Source organism: Mastigoproctus giganteus, chromosome 3, assembly GCF_048544385.1.
Source record: "Mastigoproctus giganteus isolate SK-2022 chromosome 3, ASM4854438v1, whole genome shotgun sequence".
Lineage (NCBI taxonomy): Eukaryota > Metazoa > Arthropoda > Arachnida > Uropygi > Thelyphonidae > Mastigoproctus > Mastigoproctus giganteus.
In genome coordinates, this window is record NC_143577.1 from 110,372,866 (window position 1) to 110,391,525 (window position 18,660).

Below are 18,660 nucleotides of genomic sequence, written 5' to 3' on the forward strand. Positions count from 1 at the left end.
ACAACGTGGTCACAAAGGAACTGGATGCAAAAAAAATTTTGATATCATGTACAGTAAACCCTCACTAATCCAGATTAGTGAAGCAAAAGATAGTCCTAAAAGACAAAAAAAATTTACAACACAAATAAATGGAAAATTTTATGATATAAGTAGTGCTGATGAAAATAAATTTAAAAAAAAATCACTGTAGCACCTTTATTTAAAAACTATAAAAAGACAATACATTTATCTATTGATATATGGATAAATGTATTGTATTTTTATATATCTCAGGTGGCATTGACGTTGCACGCCAATGCCACTTGATCGTTCTGTGAACAGGAATACCACCCAAATATAGCTTTTTCCAGCAACACTTCTTTTGCCTTTTTTAATGTCTGTCTATTCGATAGACTGCCTTTATCACTCGCCACATCGAATTTTAAAGGAAATGTCTTCATAGATTCTTTCTGTTTATTAATATCTGACACAGCCTGTTGGCCAATACCAAATTATTCAGCAATTTATTATCCCCCCAGAACACCCATTTTAAAGTTGTTCTTTCACTTTGGGCTTGTTACTGATAGTTAAAGTAAAATGTTTTCTTTTTATTTCACTTTTGTAATTCTTTAGAACTCAAAATTATATAAAATATGTTAACTTATGTACATATGTATATCCGTATAAAGAAGTACGCAAATGAAACAATATAAGCAATAACATCTGTCTGACTTAAAGTCAACAACGATACTGAGCAACACACAAAACAATGTAATCTACGTTCTGTCTCTCTGTGCAGTCAGTCAGCATACAGAGAGAGAGAGAGAGAGTTACTCATCTGCCTTCCTAAATGCCATGAGTTGGCAGATCCCGCAACCAGTGCTTTACTCCACCTCCCATGCTTCTTAGTCTTCCATCAAGGTTACATTTTAAAGATCTGTTCCTCCCCTTTTTGAAGCTTCATCTAGCTCAATCCTTGGACGTCAACCTGTGCAAAATTGCAGATGACAAAAAGTATTGACAGCTCATCCTAGATCTGCACGTGGGTTCCACAAACATCAACTGATGTCAGATTGCTCCGGCTTGGCAAGAATTTCAGGGAAACTTGAATTCAAGAAAACTATCCTGTGTGTTATTTTAATTTATTTTATTATTTTAATTTGATGTATTATTGTTATTATTATATTTTGTTTTTAACTAAATACAATCTGCTGTATGTTATTTATTTATCCTATGTTATATTTCTGGCAGGATGATATCTCTGCCGCTTGTTAACCCCTGGCTTAGTGCCACGGAGGATATTGTACAGTCTGCATATATGCGTGTATCTTTGCACCTTACAAAGAAAGATCATATTTATATATACATATGCGCTTATATATATGCATATGTGAATAATATGTGCATAGTATGCGTAAGTACATACACATATGAATGCTTATGTGTTTGTTTCACATAAAGTGTGCATATGCATTTTGAGGCGCCTCCATAACCAGGTGGGCAGGAGCAGCAGTGAGTAGCACACGCTTCTTGATTAGACTGGGGTTCGAGCCCGTCACCACCAAATACGGAGGATGCGGAAAGGTCAGGGAATGACCACTGCATATCCCCGGAGCAATATGGCCTTAGTTGCAAATGCTCCTACAAACCAAATAGCATATGCATTTACATATGCATGTGCACATATTTCCGCATGTATGTGCGTGCCTTTGCACGTGGGCATATGCTTTTGTGTATACATATGTGCATAATATGTATGCACATTTATGTGTATGCATTTAAGTATACGTAATTTGAATATGTATATAAATAGCGACTGTCAACCAATTTAAAAAGATGACAGGCAATTGCTAAAACATTGGTCACTGAGCTGACAAAATTATGGAGAGATCAAGATCTGCCCCTGAAGACGAAACTGAGAATCATGAATTTGTTAATTTTTCTAGTTACCACTTATGGATGTGAAGGATGGAATCTGAAAAGAATTGACAGGAAGAAAATTGAAGCATTTTAAATGTGGTGTTACAGGAGAATACTGCGTATTTCGTACCTTGATCAAAGAACAAATGAGCAGGTATTGAATAAAATTGGCAGGCCTAAAATTCTTCTTCATAGCATTAACAAAAGAAAACTCAAGTTTTTTTGGACATGTAGTAAGAAGGGAAAACTTTCTGTTGAAGAATATAATGGAAGGAAAATTCGAGGGTAAGAGGTGGATGGATGGGATCAGTGAACTTCTGGGCATGACACTTTGAGATGCCGCTTGTAGAGCACATGATCGATGCAGTTGGAGGAATTTGTTGGTGGCCACAACAGCTCTCCAGGGAGCAATGTGACTGGAAGAAGAAGAAGAATTTAAGTAAACATGGGCATACACATTTAAGTATGTGCATTCGTATATGCAATTACGTAAATGCATTTGTGCGTGCGCATACTTAAATTATGTGTGTGTGTGCAAGCACATACTTAAATGTATATGTGCATGTAAGTATGCGCATATGTATTTATGTATGAGCATACACACACGCATTTTCATATGCACATGCGCATATGAATTTAAGTATGTGCATGCAATTTGTATTGTTTTCGTGATCATTCTGGGCCCTACTACATTGCCATGCCCCTGTATTATGCGCTATTTGACGCACGTAAAAATGCATGTTTGGTTTCTTTTATGTAGTCAAGAGTATCATTTCCATATACTTCATCATTTCTTGTGCTTGCAGTCATCTGGGAATGTGTCACAACAGTCAGTCGTCACCACCTAAGGTGTCAGTTAATGAGCCATTCAACTCCATTACTGTGATGTCATTGGAAACATGTGGGAAGGGTTCTTCAGTTTCTGAGTTGCTGGTGTTTGTGACGTGCAATTCTGCTGCATTTCTTCCCATTGTTCTGTTATTATTATTTATTATTCTCATTATGGGACTTGCATTGTGAGCAGACGAACTTCTTTCATCTGCTTTGATTTAAGTGCACAATGTCAACTTGGGAACGGCAGCTCCCAGTGATGTTGCTACATTGCGAGCACTTAATGGCATATTTATTCGCATTGTTACCTGTGCTGCATACTTGTTCTGCCCTGTCAGATGGTTTCTTTTCTATATTTGTAGCGAATGAGACTGTAGGAGCATTACTTTTATATTTAACTTAATTCTTGAGTGTTGGCCAGATATTTCACTTCTGTCCTGATGAAAGGTGCGGTAGTGGGGAGAGAGTAGCTTTACACTCCACTCCCATTCCGATTAATATTTAAGAAAGTGAAAAAGTGATGGACTCTTATTTAAGGTAGGTGCTCTGGACTATTTGTGGATTGTTTACTATATGAGTTGGAGTCTCATATTGGTAGGTGATTTGAACGTGTCATCTCGCTTGCTCTCTCTCTCTCTCTCTGATTAGTTAATTAAACAGAATATTAAAGTCTTTTAATTTACAAAAGGTTTTTTTTTTTTTTTTTTGTTTCTTCCAAATAAAGATCGTAAAGCCCAATTTTTAAATTTGAAAGAGTAGATTTTTAGTAACTTTGTCATATGCTTTTTCAGTGTTAACAAATTTGGGGGTTGGCCATGGTCCAGTGGCCACAAGTAAGGAGGTTGTGGGTTTGAGCCCATACACTGCTTTGAAAAATGCATTACCCACTGTGAACTGTGGCACCAAAAACTTGGCTGCCCTTAGTAATTAATTCAATATGTTTTCAGTGAATATGTAAACTCTTCTGGTGTCTATATCAAGAATGAACAGAAATTTTTATTTTCAAATACTCAGCTTGTTAGCATTAGCATTAGTAGAGGCATATGATGCAAGAAAGTAAGCTTATGCAGCATCAGCCAAAAAAAAAAAAAAAAAAAAAACACTTCTACTTCGCCCCTCCATTCGTTCGAAATACCTGTCCAGCTGAGCCTTAAATTTATTTAGGTTATCAACTTCCACAACAAGGGATGGAAGTCTGTTCCACCAACCAACTACCCACTGGCTAAAGGCAAATTTCCACATATCTATCCTAGGTACATCTGTCCTTCCTCAATTTAAATTTATGCCTTCTCAGGTGATTATTCTGAGCAAGAGGAAGAATCCCATCAGCATTGAGCATGCTCAAACCATTCAAGGCTTTATCCACCTCTATCAGATCACCTCGCATGTGCCTAGTCTCCAGACACTGTAATTTGCAAAACTTAAGCCTTTCTTTGTAAGAGCAACCCTTTGTTCCATTCACTAATCTTGTTGCCCTTCTCTGTACTCGTTCCAGCAGCTCAACATCCTTCTTGAAATGAGGCCTCCAGACCTGTATACAGTACTCAAGGTGTGGCCTGACCATTGCCTTATACAAGGGAATAATCACCTCCTTATCTCTGCTAGAAAAATTGCTGTATATCATTGACAAGACACCATGAGCTACTCTTGCAGCCCGTTTGGTTTTTTTTTTTTTTTTTTAGGAGCATTAGCAGCTAAGGCCATATTGCTCCGGGGATATGCGATGGTCATTCCCTGACCTTTCCGCATCCTCCGTATTTGGTGGTCACGGGCTCGAACCCCGGTCTAATCAAGAAGCATGTGCTACGCACTGCTGCTCTTGCCCACCTGTCTATGGAGGCACCTTACAGCTCATCTACACTGCTCAGAGAACTTCATATCTGCCTGCACAATTACCCCCAGGTCCTTTTCATTCTCTACCACTGTCAGTGTAGTACCACAGAGTTGATACGTTGCTCTGGGGTTTCTGTTTCCCATATGTAGTACTTTACATTTGTCAATGTTAAACTTCATTTTGCACCTCTCAGCCCATCTGCTCAACCTTTTCAGATCCTGTTGCAGCAGCATAGTGTGAGTTGTGGCCTTAACAACCCTGCCAACCTTTGTATCATCTACAAACTTGGACATTAAGCTTGACATCCCATCATCCAAAAACATTTATAAATACAGAAAACAATAATGGACCCAACACTGAACCCTGAGGTACTCCACTAATAACATTAGTCCACAATGAGTAGTGTCCATTGATTACCACTCTCTGTCTTCTCCCCCTCAACCATCCCTTTATCCATAGCAGCAATTTGCCTCCAATGCCACACTGCTCCAATTTATGCAGCAGTCTTCCATGTGCAACAGTATCAAAAGCCTTTCCAAGTTCCAAATATATAATATCAAAGTTATTCCCTGCATCCAGTTCTTTTGTGACTGCATCATAGCATCCAATCAAATTGGTCAGGCAAGACTTTCCCTTAACAAAACCATGTCCAAGGTATAACTGAAGTCTTGTCTAGATGATCCTGCAGTGCTTCTTTAACCAGTGCCTCCATTAATTTTCCTGGAACAGAAGTTAGACTCACAGGTCTATAATTACTTGTGTCAGCCTTTGATCCTCCTTTGTGAATTGGGGTCACATTTGCACATCTCCAGTCTATGGGTACCTCCCCTGAGTCCAAGGAAGCTCTCATAATTATGGCTAAGGGTTTGCTTACTTCCTTTGCTGCCTCCTTTAATATAACTGGATAGATCCCATCCACCCCAGGTGCTTTTCTTGTGTTTATCTTCAACAATTTTTCTTCCACTGTACTCTCAGTTATTACAAGATTATCTAGCTTACTGCCAGAGTTGAATATACCTCTACCTCTAGCATTCCCCTCACTGAATAACTCCTCATGTGTGAATTTCGATGCAAAATATTCATTTAGTTTGTTAGCTACCTGAGCAGGATCACGAACAGTTGAACCATCGATATCAAGTGGACCAATCTGATTCATCCCCTTCCGTCTAGAGTTTACATAAGTAAAGAACTCTTTGCTATTTTTCTTTTCATCCTTTGCAAAGATTTCTCTTAATCTGCCTTCGCCTGCCTATAACCTCCTTTGTAACTTGGTTACAGATCAACTTATATCTATCATAGGCTTCTGTGTCACATGTTAATTTATATGTATCCCATGCATTTTTCTTCTCTGCCATATGTCTCATTAGTTCATCTGATTATGCGATGATTCATCTCATTATGCGCCTATGACTTTACTTTATGATTTTGTCATTCACTATTTAGCCTAAAACCTGACTGTTCTCTCCACAGTTACATCCAACAATGTTTTCAGCCCTCTTCTCTAAGTTATATAGATTTTACTTCCTTATTATTTCATTACTATACAGCTGCAGCTATGTGTAGGAAGCAATTCCTTTTTCCTTTCATAGTCATATCCTTTGCCTCCCTCCTATTAATATTGAATTTCAGATCCCAATGTCCATATAATATATGTATTAATGCACTAAAAACCGCATTATATTGTCAGAAAAATTCAGAATAATGTTGTGAATAAACTCCTGCTCCCTTGTCTGAGATTGCTTACTACAACCTTGATTGAAGATGCCTGAACAATTCTTCCGGTCACAGATAGCAATGAAACCAGACCTCTCCAAACAAGTAACCATTTGTGCTCACACTAAGCTACCACAGAGGACTGTGTGGTATACTGAGAACTTTACTGAAATTCCTCACTTCAGCTTTTTTTTCCTTTTTATATGTTGATACAAGTAATGCCTTGGTCCAGTATTCTGGAACTTGGGTGGCTCCCATAATAATATTTCCCCACCAGGCTTCAACATTTCAGGTCAGTTTTCTTCTACACTTGCTACCTTTCCATTCTTGATAATTTTCCATGATATTTTGTACCTAAAAATGCCCCTCTCCCATTTAAATTTTTGCTCTTCAGTGATGCTTTCAGCTCCTTAATTTTGCAAATCATCAAAGTATTTACTCAACTTCTAATATATTTTTCCCTTCTGTTTTAACTTTTCCCTTGTCATTTTTGATTACTTTAATTATGGTTATTCCCATCATTCTAAACATTTTAACTGGATGCTAAAACAGTTTTCCACCTTACTGATGCTTGTTTACCCTATCTTTCAAAAACCCTTTCCAAGATTTTTCTTTAGCTTCTTTTGCACTTAGCCCTCTTGCAGTTTTCTTTATGTTTTAATAAAATTTTATTAAATTTATTTGCTAAACTTTTATTATTTTTGGACAAGTGAACAAAAACTCACTCTGTATTTTTCAACCAAATTGAAATTTTTTATATAGAATTCCGAAAGGGGTTCCAAAACTTCACATTTATTGAACCAGTAAGTTTTGAGTCCTTTTGCTGTGATAAATATGACTAAAAGATGAAGTTGTATGAAATTGCAGCTACTTCAATTTTATTTATTTGTTTATGCAATGGACCAAATGATCAAACAAGGTAATATTATTCATGATTTTAATGTCGTTATTTCTGTGTGAAGCTATGAACTTTTCATTACTCTCGTTAACTGTAGTATAACTGTATCAACTTATATTAAACGTTGATATAAGCTAACATCCTTTAGAAGGCTTGTTTGGTGGCATATGAAATCAGTTGCACAGCATATGAAAATGGTTTAATTTACTTAACAGTACTACCTTGTTTTCAGTTAACATCATAACAGTAATGTAGACTAGGTTAAGCACCTGAGGAGGCAAGCTTTCATTTCTGCATCATCCTTCTTTAAATGCAGAGGTGACAAATGTGATTTTGCTCCCCCCCATACAACTTTTTCCCAAAAGCAGCCTCCCAGATATCCTATTGCATTCTGTACATTCCTATCCAGGTAAAAATGCTGCACAAATCACAAAAATGAATTTTATAGGTGTTACTATTCTTTTTCTATAGGAATTAACATTTAATTGAATTTTGCTGAAATGTTCTTATTTTTTAATAGGTATGTTAAGGCATATCTGTTACCAGATAAAGCAAAGAGTGGAAAAAGGAAAACAAAGATAAAAAAGCATACATTGAATCCAGTTTTTAACAACCTTCTCCGTGTAAGATTTTTCAATAACTTATTTTTTTAACTATTCATTAAAATCTCTGTAATCTAATAATCTGTGCATATAAGGTGGAGTTAGATAAGCCGAGTGGGCAGGAGCGGGAGTGCAGTAGCACACGCTCTTTGAGTAGACCGGGGTTCAAGCCCCTGACTGCTGAATACGGTCGATCTGCCAACCCGCACTGGACCAGCGTGGCAGATTATGGTCCATTTCCCTCAGCATGAATTGTTGAGGAGGCTTCCATCCTGCAGTGGGTTGATAATGGCTGCACTTTACTTTTTTTAGATAATTTTTGAACTTTTAACATATTCGCATACATTCTGGAAGCAGTCCTGCAGCTTGAAATCTGCCTTTATGGAGATTAAAGAGATTGCCTATAAAATGTATGATGTTTTAGTTGTAGATCATAAAGATATTGCCATATTTTACTCAAGGTGAAAACTCTTTAGCTGGCCTGTGATCAACTCATTTAATTATTTCACATATTATGGGAGAGAACATTCTCTCTATATGTTGCCCAAATGATTTTGTGGAACCAGTTGCATACACATGCATGTGTTGCGTATTGCACTCATCACAGGGAATGGCATTGTAAGTACTATGCAAAATACTAGTGAACTTAGTAACTTATCACCTGTTTATCTGATAATGAGTGTAAGTAATGAGGTCCTCATTATGAACTTCTGCTTGTCAGTGATTGTTATTATCCTACCTTGAAGTGTCATGGACTACTTCAAATGCCTGAAACCACTGGCATACTTGCAACCTTGAGATGGATTCTTCACTATAAACTTGCTGGATCATGTTTGTATCACTACTCACCTACTTTTGCTGAATGAAAATGAATTTGCTAATGACTGCTCATTTTTTCTAGATGCTTATGCAGTTACATAAGTTGTAAACTCCTCAGACTTATATTGATCATGCCAGAGCATAAAAACACATTTTATAAGTAGTGATATACATCGATGAGCTAAAACATTACGGCCACCTACCTAATATGATGCTGGTCCTCCACCTGCAGCCAAAACAGCTCTTACCCAGTGAGGCATGGGCACTACAAGATTTCTAAATGTGTCTTGTGGTATCTGGTGCCAACACATAACCAGCAGATCCTTTAACTCCTGCAAGGTCCATGGTTGAGACGCTGCAGATTGGAGTTGCTGTTCCAACACAAACCACGGATGCTCGATGGGATTGATGTCTGGGTAATCTGGAGGCCAGGGCAATATCTGGAAGTCTTCCTCATGTTCCGCGATCCAGTCTCGAACAATCCAGACGGTGTGGCATGGCACATTATCCTGCCGAAAGACTGCACTATCAGAGGGGAAGACCGTTGCCATGAGAGGATGTACCCTGGTCAACAATGACGTTTAGGTAGGTGGTCGACATCAGAGTGCCTGGCACATGGATGACTGGACCCAGGGTATCCCAGCAGAACATCGCCCAAAGCATGACATGCCCCCACCAGCTTGTTTTTGCCCCACGGTACATCCAGGTGCCATCACTTCCCCAGGTAAATGACGCATACATACCTGGCTGTCCACATGGTGCAACAGGAAACGTGATTCATCTGACCAGATGACCTTCTTCCAATCACTCAAGGTCCAGTTTCGATGCTCGCATGCCCATTGTAGGCACTGTCACTGGTGAACTGTGGTTAGCTTGGGCACTCGTAGCGGCCTGTGGCTACGCAGCCTTCCATTTTCAGCAGGGTTCAATGTACTGTGTGTTGTGACACATTACTCCTGTAACCAGTATTCCAATTACCAGCGAGTTGCATCACAGTTGCCCTTCTGTTGCCGCGTACCATCCGGGAGAGCCTTCGCTCACGTCGAGCATCGATGAGCCATGGTCGTCCAACACCTCGCCATCTACCGTGTGTGCTCGGCACATGCACAACTTTTTTATTCGCCTTTTTTTGAACAACTAGGAAAATATAATAGATACATTTTTTTTCATGATAAAATTTTAATATTGCAAATAAAAAATAACATGAAATATTTCCCATATCACAAATAACATAAAAACTATCACAAAACGTCCCACAGTATAAAAGCAGATATTACACAAAAAAAAATGATTACACAAATATTCAAGAAAAATTTATTCTAAAAATTGCCATATGCAATTTATTTCTTTATTAATATTTGTTGTCAATCTTCTACTTTGCTCAATAGCTGAGCAATGATTACAGAGGAATGATTTGACGTAACAATCCGGATGAAATTGAAGCAATGGTTTTCCATTTAGATCATAATAATCTGAAACATATTTAATTGTCAACGTTGTTCATTCATTCACTCAGTATTCATTATGCTGAAAGCTCGCTCAACACTGCTAATCCCAATGGTTTCAAAGATATTTCTGGCTTTCTTTATTGAAAAGGGAATTTCACTTGATTTTAAAGGTAAACTGTTTTTGACGGTTTATCTAAAATCAATAAAATCATTCATTTTTATTTTATATTTTATCAGAAAACTTAATTTCTTATTCGTTTTTCGCCATCTGGCCGCTGAGATGAAAGTCCTTTCATATTCCACAATTTTGAGTAGTTTGTTTAAAATTTCTTTCAATTCCTTGTCATCCATGGAATCATTATTTTCATTATTTAATTTAAAATTGCTCTGTTGCATTAATAACTTATCCTTTAAGGATAAAACAATGTGTTTAATAACTTGTCACGAGTTAATTTTTTAAATGTGTTCTTACTTTCAAATTTGATTCCTTCAAATTCTTTCCACTTCAACATGCTCTCAATTTTAGTCATAATTTCCTTCGGAATTTTTCAGATTAGCAATAGCATTTATAGTTCGAATAATTAATTTTTCTGCTTTTACCACAGTGGATTCTGTAAAGCTTCTGAAAGGTAAGAGAGCTCCTGCAGGATGTCGATCATTAGTGCTAAATCGTTAAGAAATTCCCCATTGAAAAGTCACATTAATAATCCCGAATATTTAACTTCTGATTCAAAATGTTTGCACAAAGCAGGATAATTCCTTCAACCCGCAATTGCTATCTGCAACCAACAAGCTGCTCATCGTGGCCCGAACACAACGACCGATCTTTATAGTTTCTACATCATTGAGTTTTTTAGCAATAATCCTTAATTTACACTGGTCTTTTGGAGATTGGTGATATAATTCATACAGTTTTTTTTTTTTTTTTTTTTTTTAATTATTGCCTGTATGGCATTATATTTTAGAACATTTTCTACACAGTGAAAGCCTTAACGAAGTTTCAAAATCTGCCAACATTTCTTCTTCTTCTTCTTCGTAAAGTTCATATAATTTAGTTGCCTCAATCCCCCCCCCCCCTACATTGCTAATGTCAGTCTGTCACTAGTTCTTTGAATATTGTGCAAAATGTCGGAATCACTCTGATATTCAGCTACTGTGACCATGTAAACATAAACAGGAGAAATTTACTGGAAGGCATGGATCACTCACTTCTTCGAAAAATATATGCCCGTTTATCAGAATAAAAGGGAACCACAACACAGGTTGACCAGAGGCTATTATCTGTGTCAGGAATCTGCTTAATCCTCTGAGTGGCTATGGAAAGTATATTGACGAGCGCAACTTCTCAGTATACGACTGCAGGTTTTAGGGACACTAACATTTTGAAATGGTAATCCCTTTCACCCTTAATTTGCGCTTTCTAATTACCTAAATTGCCTAAAGGCTAGAGGTGAGAACAATGCATATAACGTTGCGTCTAGTAAACTGTTCATTACATGGAAATTTTCTTTGTTCAGCGGAAACTATTTTAAATGTAATTACCAAGGGAAATTCAAAAAAGTTCGCTATAAAGAAGTTTTAAACAGAGGTCCGACTGTAATTAAATCAAAAATGAATCAATTTTAAAATATAACTGATCAAATGCTGGGGATGGTGCCCCACTCGTCCCACCGTAGTTTCGGCTCTGGATACTCAGTAATTGCATTCAGGATTTCATTTGTAAAATAAATTATTGTCTCAACAATGGGCTCACAAATTTTCAAAAAATTAACAATGGGCTCGCGTGAGTCCATGCAAGCCCACTATGGTTCACCACTGGTTCTAATACATTGAGGCATTTTTCAAAGTTTTCAGCTTGCAGAAGCTCTCTGATTTGAGGCCCCCCAAAGATTCCCTCCTTTACTTTTCTGGTACTGATCTTTGTAAATTATTCTAACTTAAGTAGTAAAATCCTCAAATTCATCTTACTCATTGCTTTCACAAAATATTTCATCAAACCTAGTTTAAATGTGGAGAGGTGGAAGGAAAATCTTCATTGGATTCACTAATAGAGCACACTGCAAACTACTCATTCCTAGCTCATATGTGCTTCTTCTTTGAGGCCATGTCTGATATGATTTTCAGTAGAATGGCTGTCACATAGGAAACAACAATATTTCATGAACTCTCCTTGCATGCCCCTTAACATACCAGAGATTTTGGGATTATTGCAGATATTTCATTGCTGAGTGCTGCATTTTATTGTTTCAAGTAGTGTCTTCATATTTTAGTATGCCTTCTTTAGACATACTATAACATGAAGGAGACATTCTGTGGTATGTCTCCTTTAGATAAGTAGATTGGACAATGGGGATGGAATGCTTTAAGTTCCCATTATGTAAGAGAACAGCTTTCAAACTTCAGTGAAGAAATGACATTCAGATGTAATGTGTATTTGCGGCAATTCCCTAAAAACTCCATTGATGCTATGACAGTGGCAGGGCAGGTGGTTTTATGTAAAGAATGCTATCAAAACTTCATTTCTTTTTCAATAGTGAGACATGTTTATATTCTTCTTCATAACCAGATTTTTCTATCTTAGTCTCGTATTGAGGAGAAGTTCACCTTTATTTTTGGAGTGGCTAGATCTCTGATAAGGTCATTCAGCCCATCTTTGGTAGATGGCTCCAGCTCAGATGCCTTTTTGTCAGGTGTGCACTCAGGATTGGCTGAAGATCTCAGGTCTCCACCAGTCACACCTTCATTGCATTCCATTTCATGTTTTGAAGAATCTAGTGCATGCTGCGGAGATACCAGAATTGGCATAATGTCATCATGAGGGTTTGGTTTCTCACTGAATCCAGGATTGGATAAACAATCTTGTGCTTATTCACTGAGAATCCAGTTACTTTCACATTATGGCAGTAACAATCGCCATCATGGTCTTTTACCTCACTTCAGATCATGGATGTGGAGGGAGGTAAAAGACCAGTCGTGTAATTCATTCAAACAAGTGATACAAATAACACATGATACCCATACTTTGTACTGGTCACCTGGAGTACAGCCAAAGTATAGCTGGTAAATTTTCCATATATATCCATCATAATTGTATGTCATTGTGATTTAATTTGGAAAGAGCTGCAGACAGTAGAATTTGTTGGAGTGATTTATTTACACTTTCAAGGCATGATGGTGAATGTGCTTCAGTAATTCACTGGATCTTACCTTATACAATTTATAATGATATATATAGATAAATTCAAACAATTACATGAATATTAATGCATAGACAATAATAGTAAATAACTAATTCATATAGGTTGGCTGAATAGATAAATGAATGGTATAATCAGTCTAATCACATTCATGTAATTGGTCTCTTCAAAAAGCCAAAGCTTGGAGGAAAAGCAGAAATTTTTAATTAGAAAAAAAATATTTGCTGACCTGTGTTGTTTACTATAAAACTAATTTTAAAAATAAAATCTCTTATGAAATAATATAATTTATCTTTAAACCTTTTTTTTTTTTTTTCTTTGAAGCTTGTATGTTTTCTATTCCAAAAGATTTTTTGCTCAGTTACTTGTGTTTCACAATATAGATTTCATTGGTTGCTTATAGTATTAGTATTAGTAATGGCCGCATGGTGTAAGAAAGCCTATGGCTTATGCTGCACCAGCCAAAAAAAAAAAAAAAAAAATCCGAACAAAACAATGATAAAAACAAAAAAAAAATAATAATAAATAATAATAATTAATAAAAAAAAAAAAAAGGAAATTAAACCTATCATCCTATGCGCTTCCCTTACCCCAAAGTACTATCCAGATGACCTTTGAATTTCCCCAAACTGTCGGCCTCTACCACCCATGAAGGCAACTTATTCCAGTAATTTATAACTCGCTGGCTAAAATAAAACTTCCTGCAGTCCAGTCTAAACATTTCCCCCCCATAACTTGAATTTATGTCCCCTAGTTCTAGCATCATTTATAATCTTGAAAATTTCATCCTCATTCATTTTACTGATGCCTCTCAGAGCCTTAAATACCTCAATCAAATCTCCTCTAAGGTGTCTAGTTTCCAAACTCTGCAACCCACATATTTGAGGTCTTTCTTCATAAGGACGCCCTTTTGCCGATCTCACCAGACGAGTTACCCTTCTTTGCACCCTTTCAAGAAGCTCGATGTCTTTCTTTAGGTGCGGTCTCCATACTTGAACACAGTATTCCAAGTATGGTCTAACATAAGCCTTATATAATGGGATTATCACTTCCCTATCTCTACTTGCAAAAGTTCGATAGATCATCGATAGGACACCATGGGCCTTCCTTGCAACCTGTTTACAATGCTCAGAGAATTTCATGTCTGACCGTATCGTAACACCCAAGTCCCTTTCCTCCAGTACTGGGTTTAGTTGAACTCCACCAAGTGAATAAGTTATTTTGGGATTACTGTTTCCCAGGTGTAATACCTTACACTTTGTTGGATTAAAGCATAGCTGCCATTTTTCTGACCATTCCTGAAGTCTATCTAGGTCTCTCTGAAGAAACTCAACTTGACAGTGATCATTAGCTACTCTACCAATTTTAACATCATCTGCAAATTTAGACATCACGCCCTCTATCCCTTCATCAATGTCGTTTATGAAAATTAAAAACAACAGTGGTCCTAATACTGATCCTTGGGGAACCCCACTTCTTACATCAACCCAATTTGAGTAATAGCCATTTATCACAACCCTCTGCCTCCTGCCCTGAAGAATCCAACCTGTTCCAGCTTATAAAGCAACCGCTCATGTGGGACTGAGTCAAAAGCTTTGCTGAAATCTAAATAAACAATGTCGAAATTATTCCCTAAATCCAACTTGTGAGTGACCCTTTCGAAATAGCGAACCAGATTTGTTAAACATGATTTCCCCTTTACAAAACCATGCTGAGTATCCTTGAGAATTTCAGTTCGATCCAAATGATTCTGAATTTCCACCCTTGATCATTGCCTTCATGATTTTCCTTACTACTGAAGTCAGACTGACAGGTCGATAATTTCCAACTTCACTTTTGAAGCCACCCTTATGTATGGGAGATACATTTGCACTTTTCCAATCCAAGGGAATCTCTCCAGAGTCTAGTGATGCTTGCATAATTAGCCTCAATGGTTCAATGCACTCGCTTGCCGCCTCCCTTAAGATTATAGGGTATATTCCATCAACTCAAGGAGCCTTACTGGTCTGTAGGCTCGAAAGTTTTTTCATTAAATAACTTGCGAAATTTCAATATCATTAATTGCATATTTTTTAACTTCGCTCCCACAATTTCCCAATGCCACAAAAGGTTTTTCATTTGTAAATATCGATGCAAAATAACTGTTCAGTTCATCTGCAACGGCAGCTGGTGTATTTAATACTATCCCCTTTCCCTTACGTAAAGGTCCGATCTGGTTTGTCCTGCTCTTCTTGGTATTTATATATGTGAAGAATTCTTTATCCCCCCTCTTTGCTCTGTTTGCTAGTGATTTCTCATAAACTGCCTTTGCCTGTCGAACCTTTTCTGTGGCTCTATTACACATCACCTTGTAGCTGTTATAGGCTTCAGTACTTTTTATTGTTCTGTAACCTTTCCATGCCACCTTTTTCTGCTCAAGTAATGTGGCAACTTCACTATTCATCCAACATATATACGCATTCAAGGCATCTGTGCTTAATGTTTTAAAAGTGTACCACAGTTCAAATGTATTCATTTTCTGCATGATATCTAGCCAGTTAATAGAGGCCATGTAGTACCTTAAGGCATCGTAATTTCCTTTTCTGAAATTAAAACCCATTTCTTTGCCTTTTACTTCTGCTACCTCTCTTGTCATCATCCACCGTAGAACTCCGTGATCACTTCCTGCTACTGGTTCCTCTACTGTCAGCCCTGTTATGTGTGATGATGAAGTCTAGGATATTCTTTTCTCTAGTACTTTCCCTGACATGTTGATACAAATAACAGTCATCTAGTTGATTTAAAAATTTTGTTCCCCATGTCGAGTTTCCTTCCCATTTACTCCAATCAATTAGAGGCAAATTGAAATCATCCATAATAAGGCATTGACGCTTACTTGCCCATTCCATTTGCATGTTGAGGCTTTCGTCATAATCCCCACAATTACTCCTACTCGCATTATACGGAAGTGAACTCCGTGATCACTTCCTGCTACTGGTTCCTCTACTGTCAGCCCTGTTATGTGTGATGATGAAGTCTAGGATATTCTTTTCTCTAGTACTTTCCCTGACATGTTGATACAAATAACAGTCATCTAGTTGATTTAAAAATTTTGTTCCCCATGTCGAGTTTCCTTCCCATTTACTCCAATCAATTAGAGGCAAATTGAAATCACCCATAATAAGGCATTGACGCTTACTTGCCCATTCCATTTGCATGTTGAGGCTTTCGTCATAATCCCCACAATTACTCCTACTCGCATTATACCTTTGTTTCCAACTATCTCACACCATATAGACTCTATACTAGCATGTGAAATATCTGAATCCGGGAAGCTGTCGTCGCACTCAGGCTGCTTCTGATAAGAAGCATTACCCCACCACCCCTTCTATCTACCCTATCCTTCCTAAATACATTATACAATCCGTACTTAAACTCATCATCCCCAATTTCCGGGTAGCACCATGTCTCTGTAAGCCCTATTATGTCCGCGTTACTTGTTTTAACCAGCAGTTTGAATTCGCTCATTTTATTGATGACACTTCTAACATTACTGTATAAACAATTAAGATTTACTGTTCTTGTATATTTAACAACCCTTGAAGTTTTTTAGGCTCTCTTCCCTGATATTAGCTACCCACGCACGTGAAACGTTTCTGCCCCCAGAACATCTAGATAATACGTCCAGTTGGGGTAACAGATAAGAACACTTAAGGTATGTGCAAGAGTTACTTTGACCAATATTATCAGATAAACGCATGTCAGTATTACCCACATCCCCCCCTAACTAGCAGTTTCCCTGAACCTTTAAGGTATCCTCAATAATACTGGCAAAAACGTTTGCACCACCTTTGTTTAAGTGTATCCCGTCTCTACAAAACAAATTCCTTCTACCTACAAGCATGGGCCATGCTGATAGAAATGTCCCCCCCTAAAGCCTTGCAGATTCCTTCAAGTCTTGAGTTAATCCACAAGGCTCTTAACATATAATCCCTCCTATCGTGTCTGGGCAGAATTGCAGACACATAGACATTATGGCCTAGCTCGCGACATTTCCTCAGCATGGTCCTGTATTTTTCCAACAAATCGTCAGATCATGTACGTTTAATATCATTAGTCCCCACATGAATAATAATATTCTCTTTACCCCATTTAAAATCTGACAATCTGTTGGTGACATCATCAATAGTTGCTCCTGGCAGACATACCCTGGTTCTACTCCACCTATCCTTATTAAAAAAAATATTCCCTGTTTCCCTGACAATGGAGTCTCCTAATAAAACAATGTCCTTTTTAACCAGAGTAGTTTGCACTTGGTTTTTCTGTTTTGAGGCTCGAATCGGGTGTGCATCACTTGGTAGATTGCTGGAGTTTTGAGTCCCTGACGAGCTCCCAGATGCATTATTCTCGAGGGCAAGCACCCGTTTTTTCAGGAACTCAAATTGTTCCATCAGTGCACCAAATTGTAATTTAAGATCGGTGCACTCCTTACATCGATCACAAAGAAAGAATCCCCAGGTGAGGTAGGATTAGTCACCAGGTCGACCTTGGAAAACATTCCACAATTTCCACAACGGATTAAATCATGGCTCACCCGTAAATCGCCATTGGCTATTTCCGTGTGAGTCGCGATACCCTGTGACATGTTTAAGGCAGATCTCGTAACTACCATTATAGTCCATTGATTAACCATTATTGATTAATATATTTCAATGTAGTGTGATTATAATTTATGCTCAGGCAATGAGTCATTGATCAGATATCTTAGATTCAAGAAATAATCAATTTTAAGTAGTCATTTATAACTGTCGTTGTTTTTCAGTTATTATTATCAGTTTATTTTCATCTAATGGTTACCAGAATAAATAGATCGCTATAAAGGTATACCTTTATATGTTCTATAAATGCTAATCACTGTATACAGTGATTATCATTTACAGAACAATATATAATAATGTAAACAGCAAAAAATTAAGGAGTTTAGGTTGTGTGGGGCCTTGGCACATATACTTTTAGAAGCCCTAAAATAAAGTTATGGGGATGGGGAGGATTTATGCCAAGTGTAATCATGTTATTTCAGGACCCTACCATGACCTTAGAGGTCTTGGAATAACTGCACCACTGTGCCTTGATAAGTTTTCCCTTGCTTAAAAGGTTCATTATAAATTGTTTTTTAACAGTTTTGTCTGTAAGGTCAAAACACAACCTTAAAGGAAAACTAGTCACTTTTAAAAGTTCAAGCACAGGTCTTTGTTGAAAAACTAGTCCATGCAGCTAGCCAATTTAATTTTCTTGGACTAATGATTTTTTAAAATAAATTTTTAAATTGATTTAAAATTAGTTTCTCTATGTAAGAAATAATGGTGAAATTAATGATTTAGGAATGTTGGTATAGTCAGAGACATTTTTGTGGTTCTGTGTATTCAATAAAACCTTAATA

At 37.3% G+C, this 18,660-nt stretch overlaps 1 protein-coding gene across 1 annotated transcript in view; it reads left to right on the forward strand.

Moving 5' to 3' along the window:
- The window catches only part of LOC150088220 (uncharacterized), a 115,508-nt gene that overhangs the window by 55,964 nt on the left and 40,884 nt on the right, over positions 1 to 18,660 (forward strand). Inside the window, exon 5 of the mRNA XM_090370072.1 lies at positions 7,696 to 7,798. Within this exon, the coding sequence (XP_090226198.1) occupies positions 7,696 to 7,798 (103 nt within the window). The remainder of the gene's footprint in view (positions 1 to 7,695; positions 7,799 to 18,660) is intronic.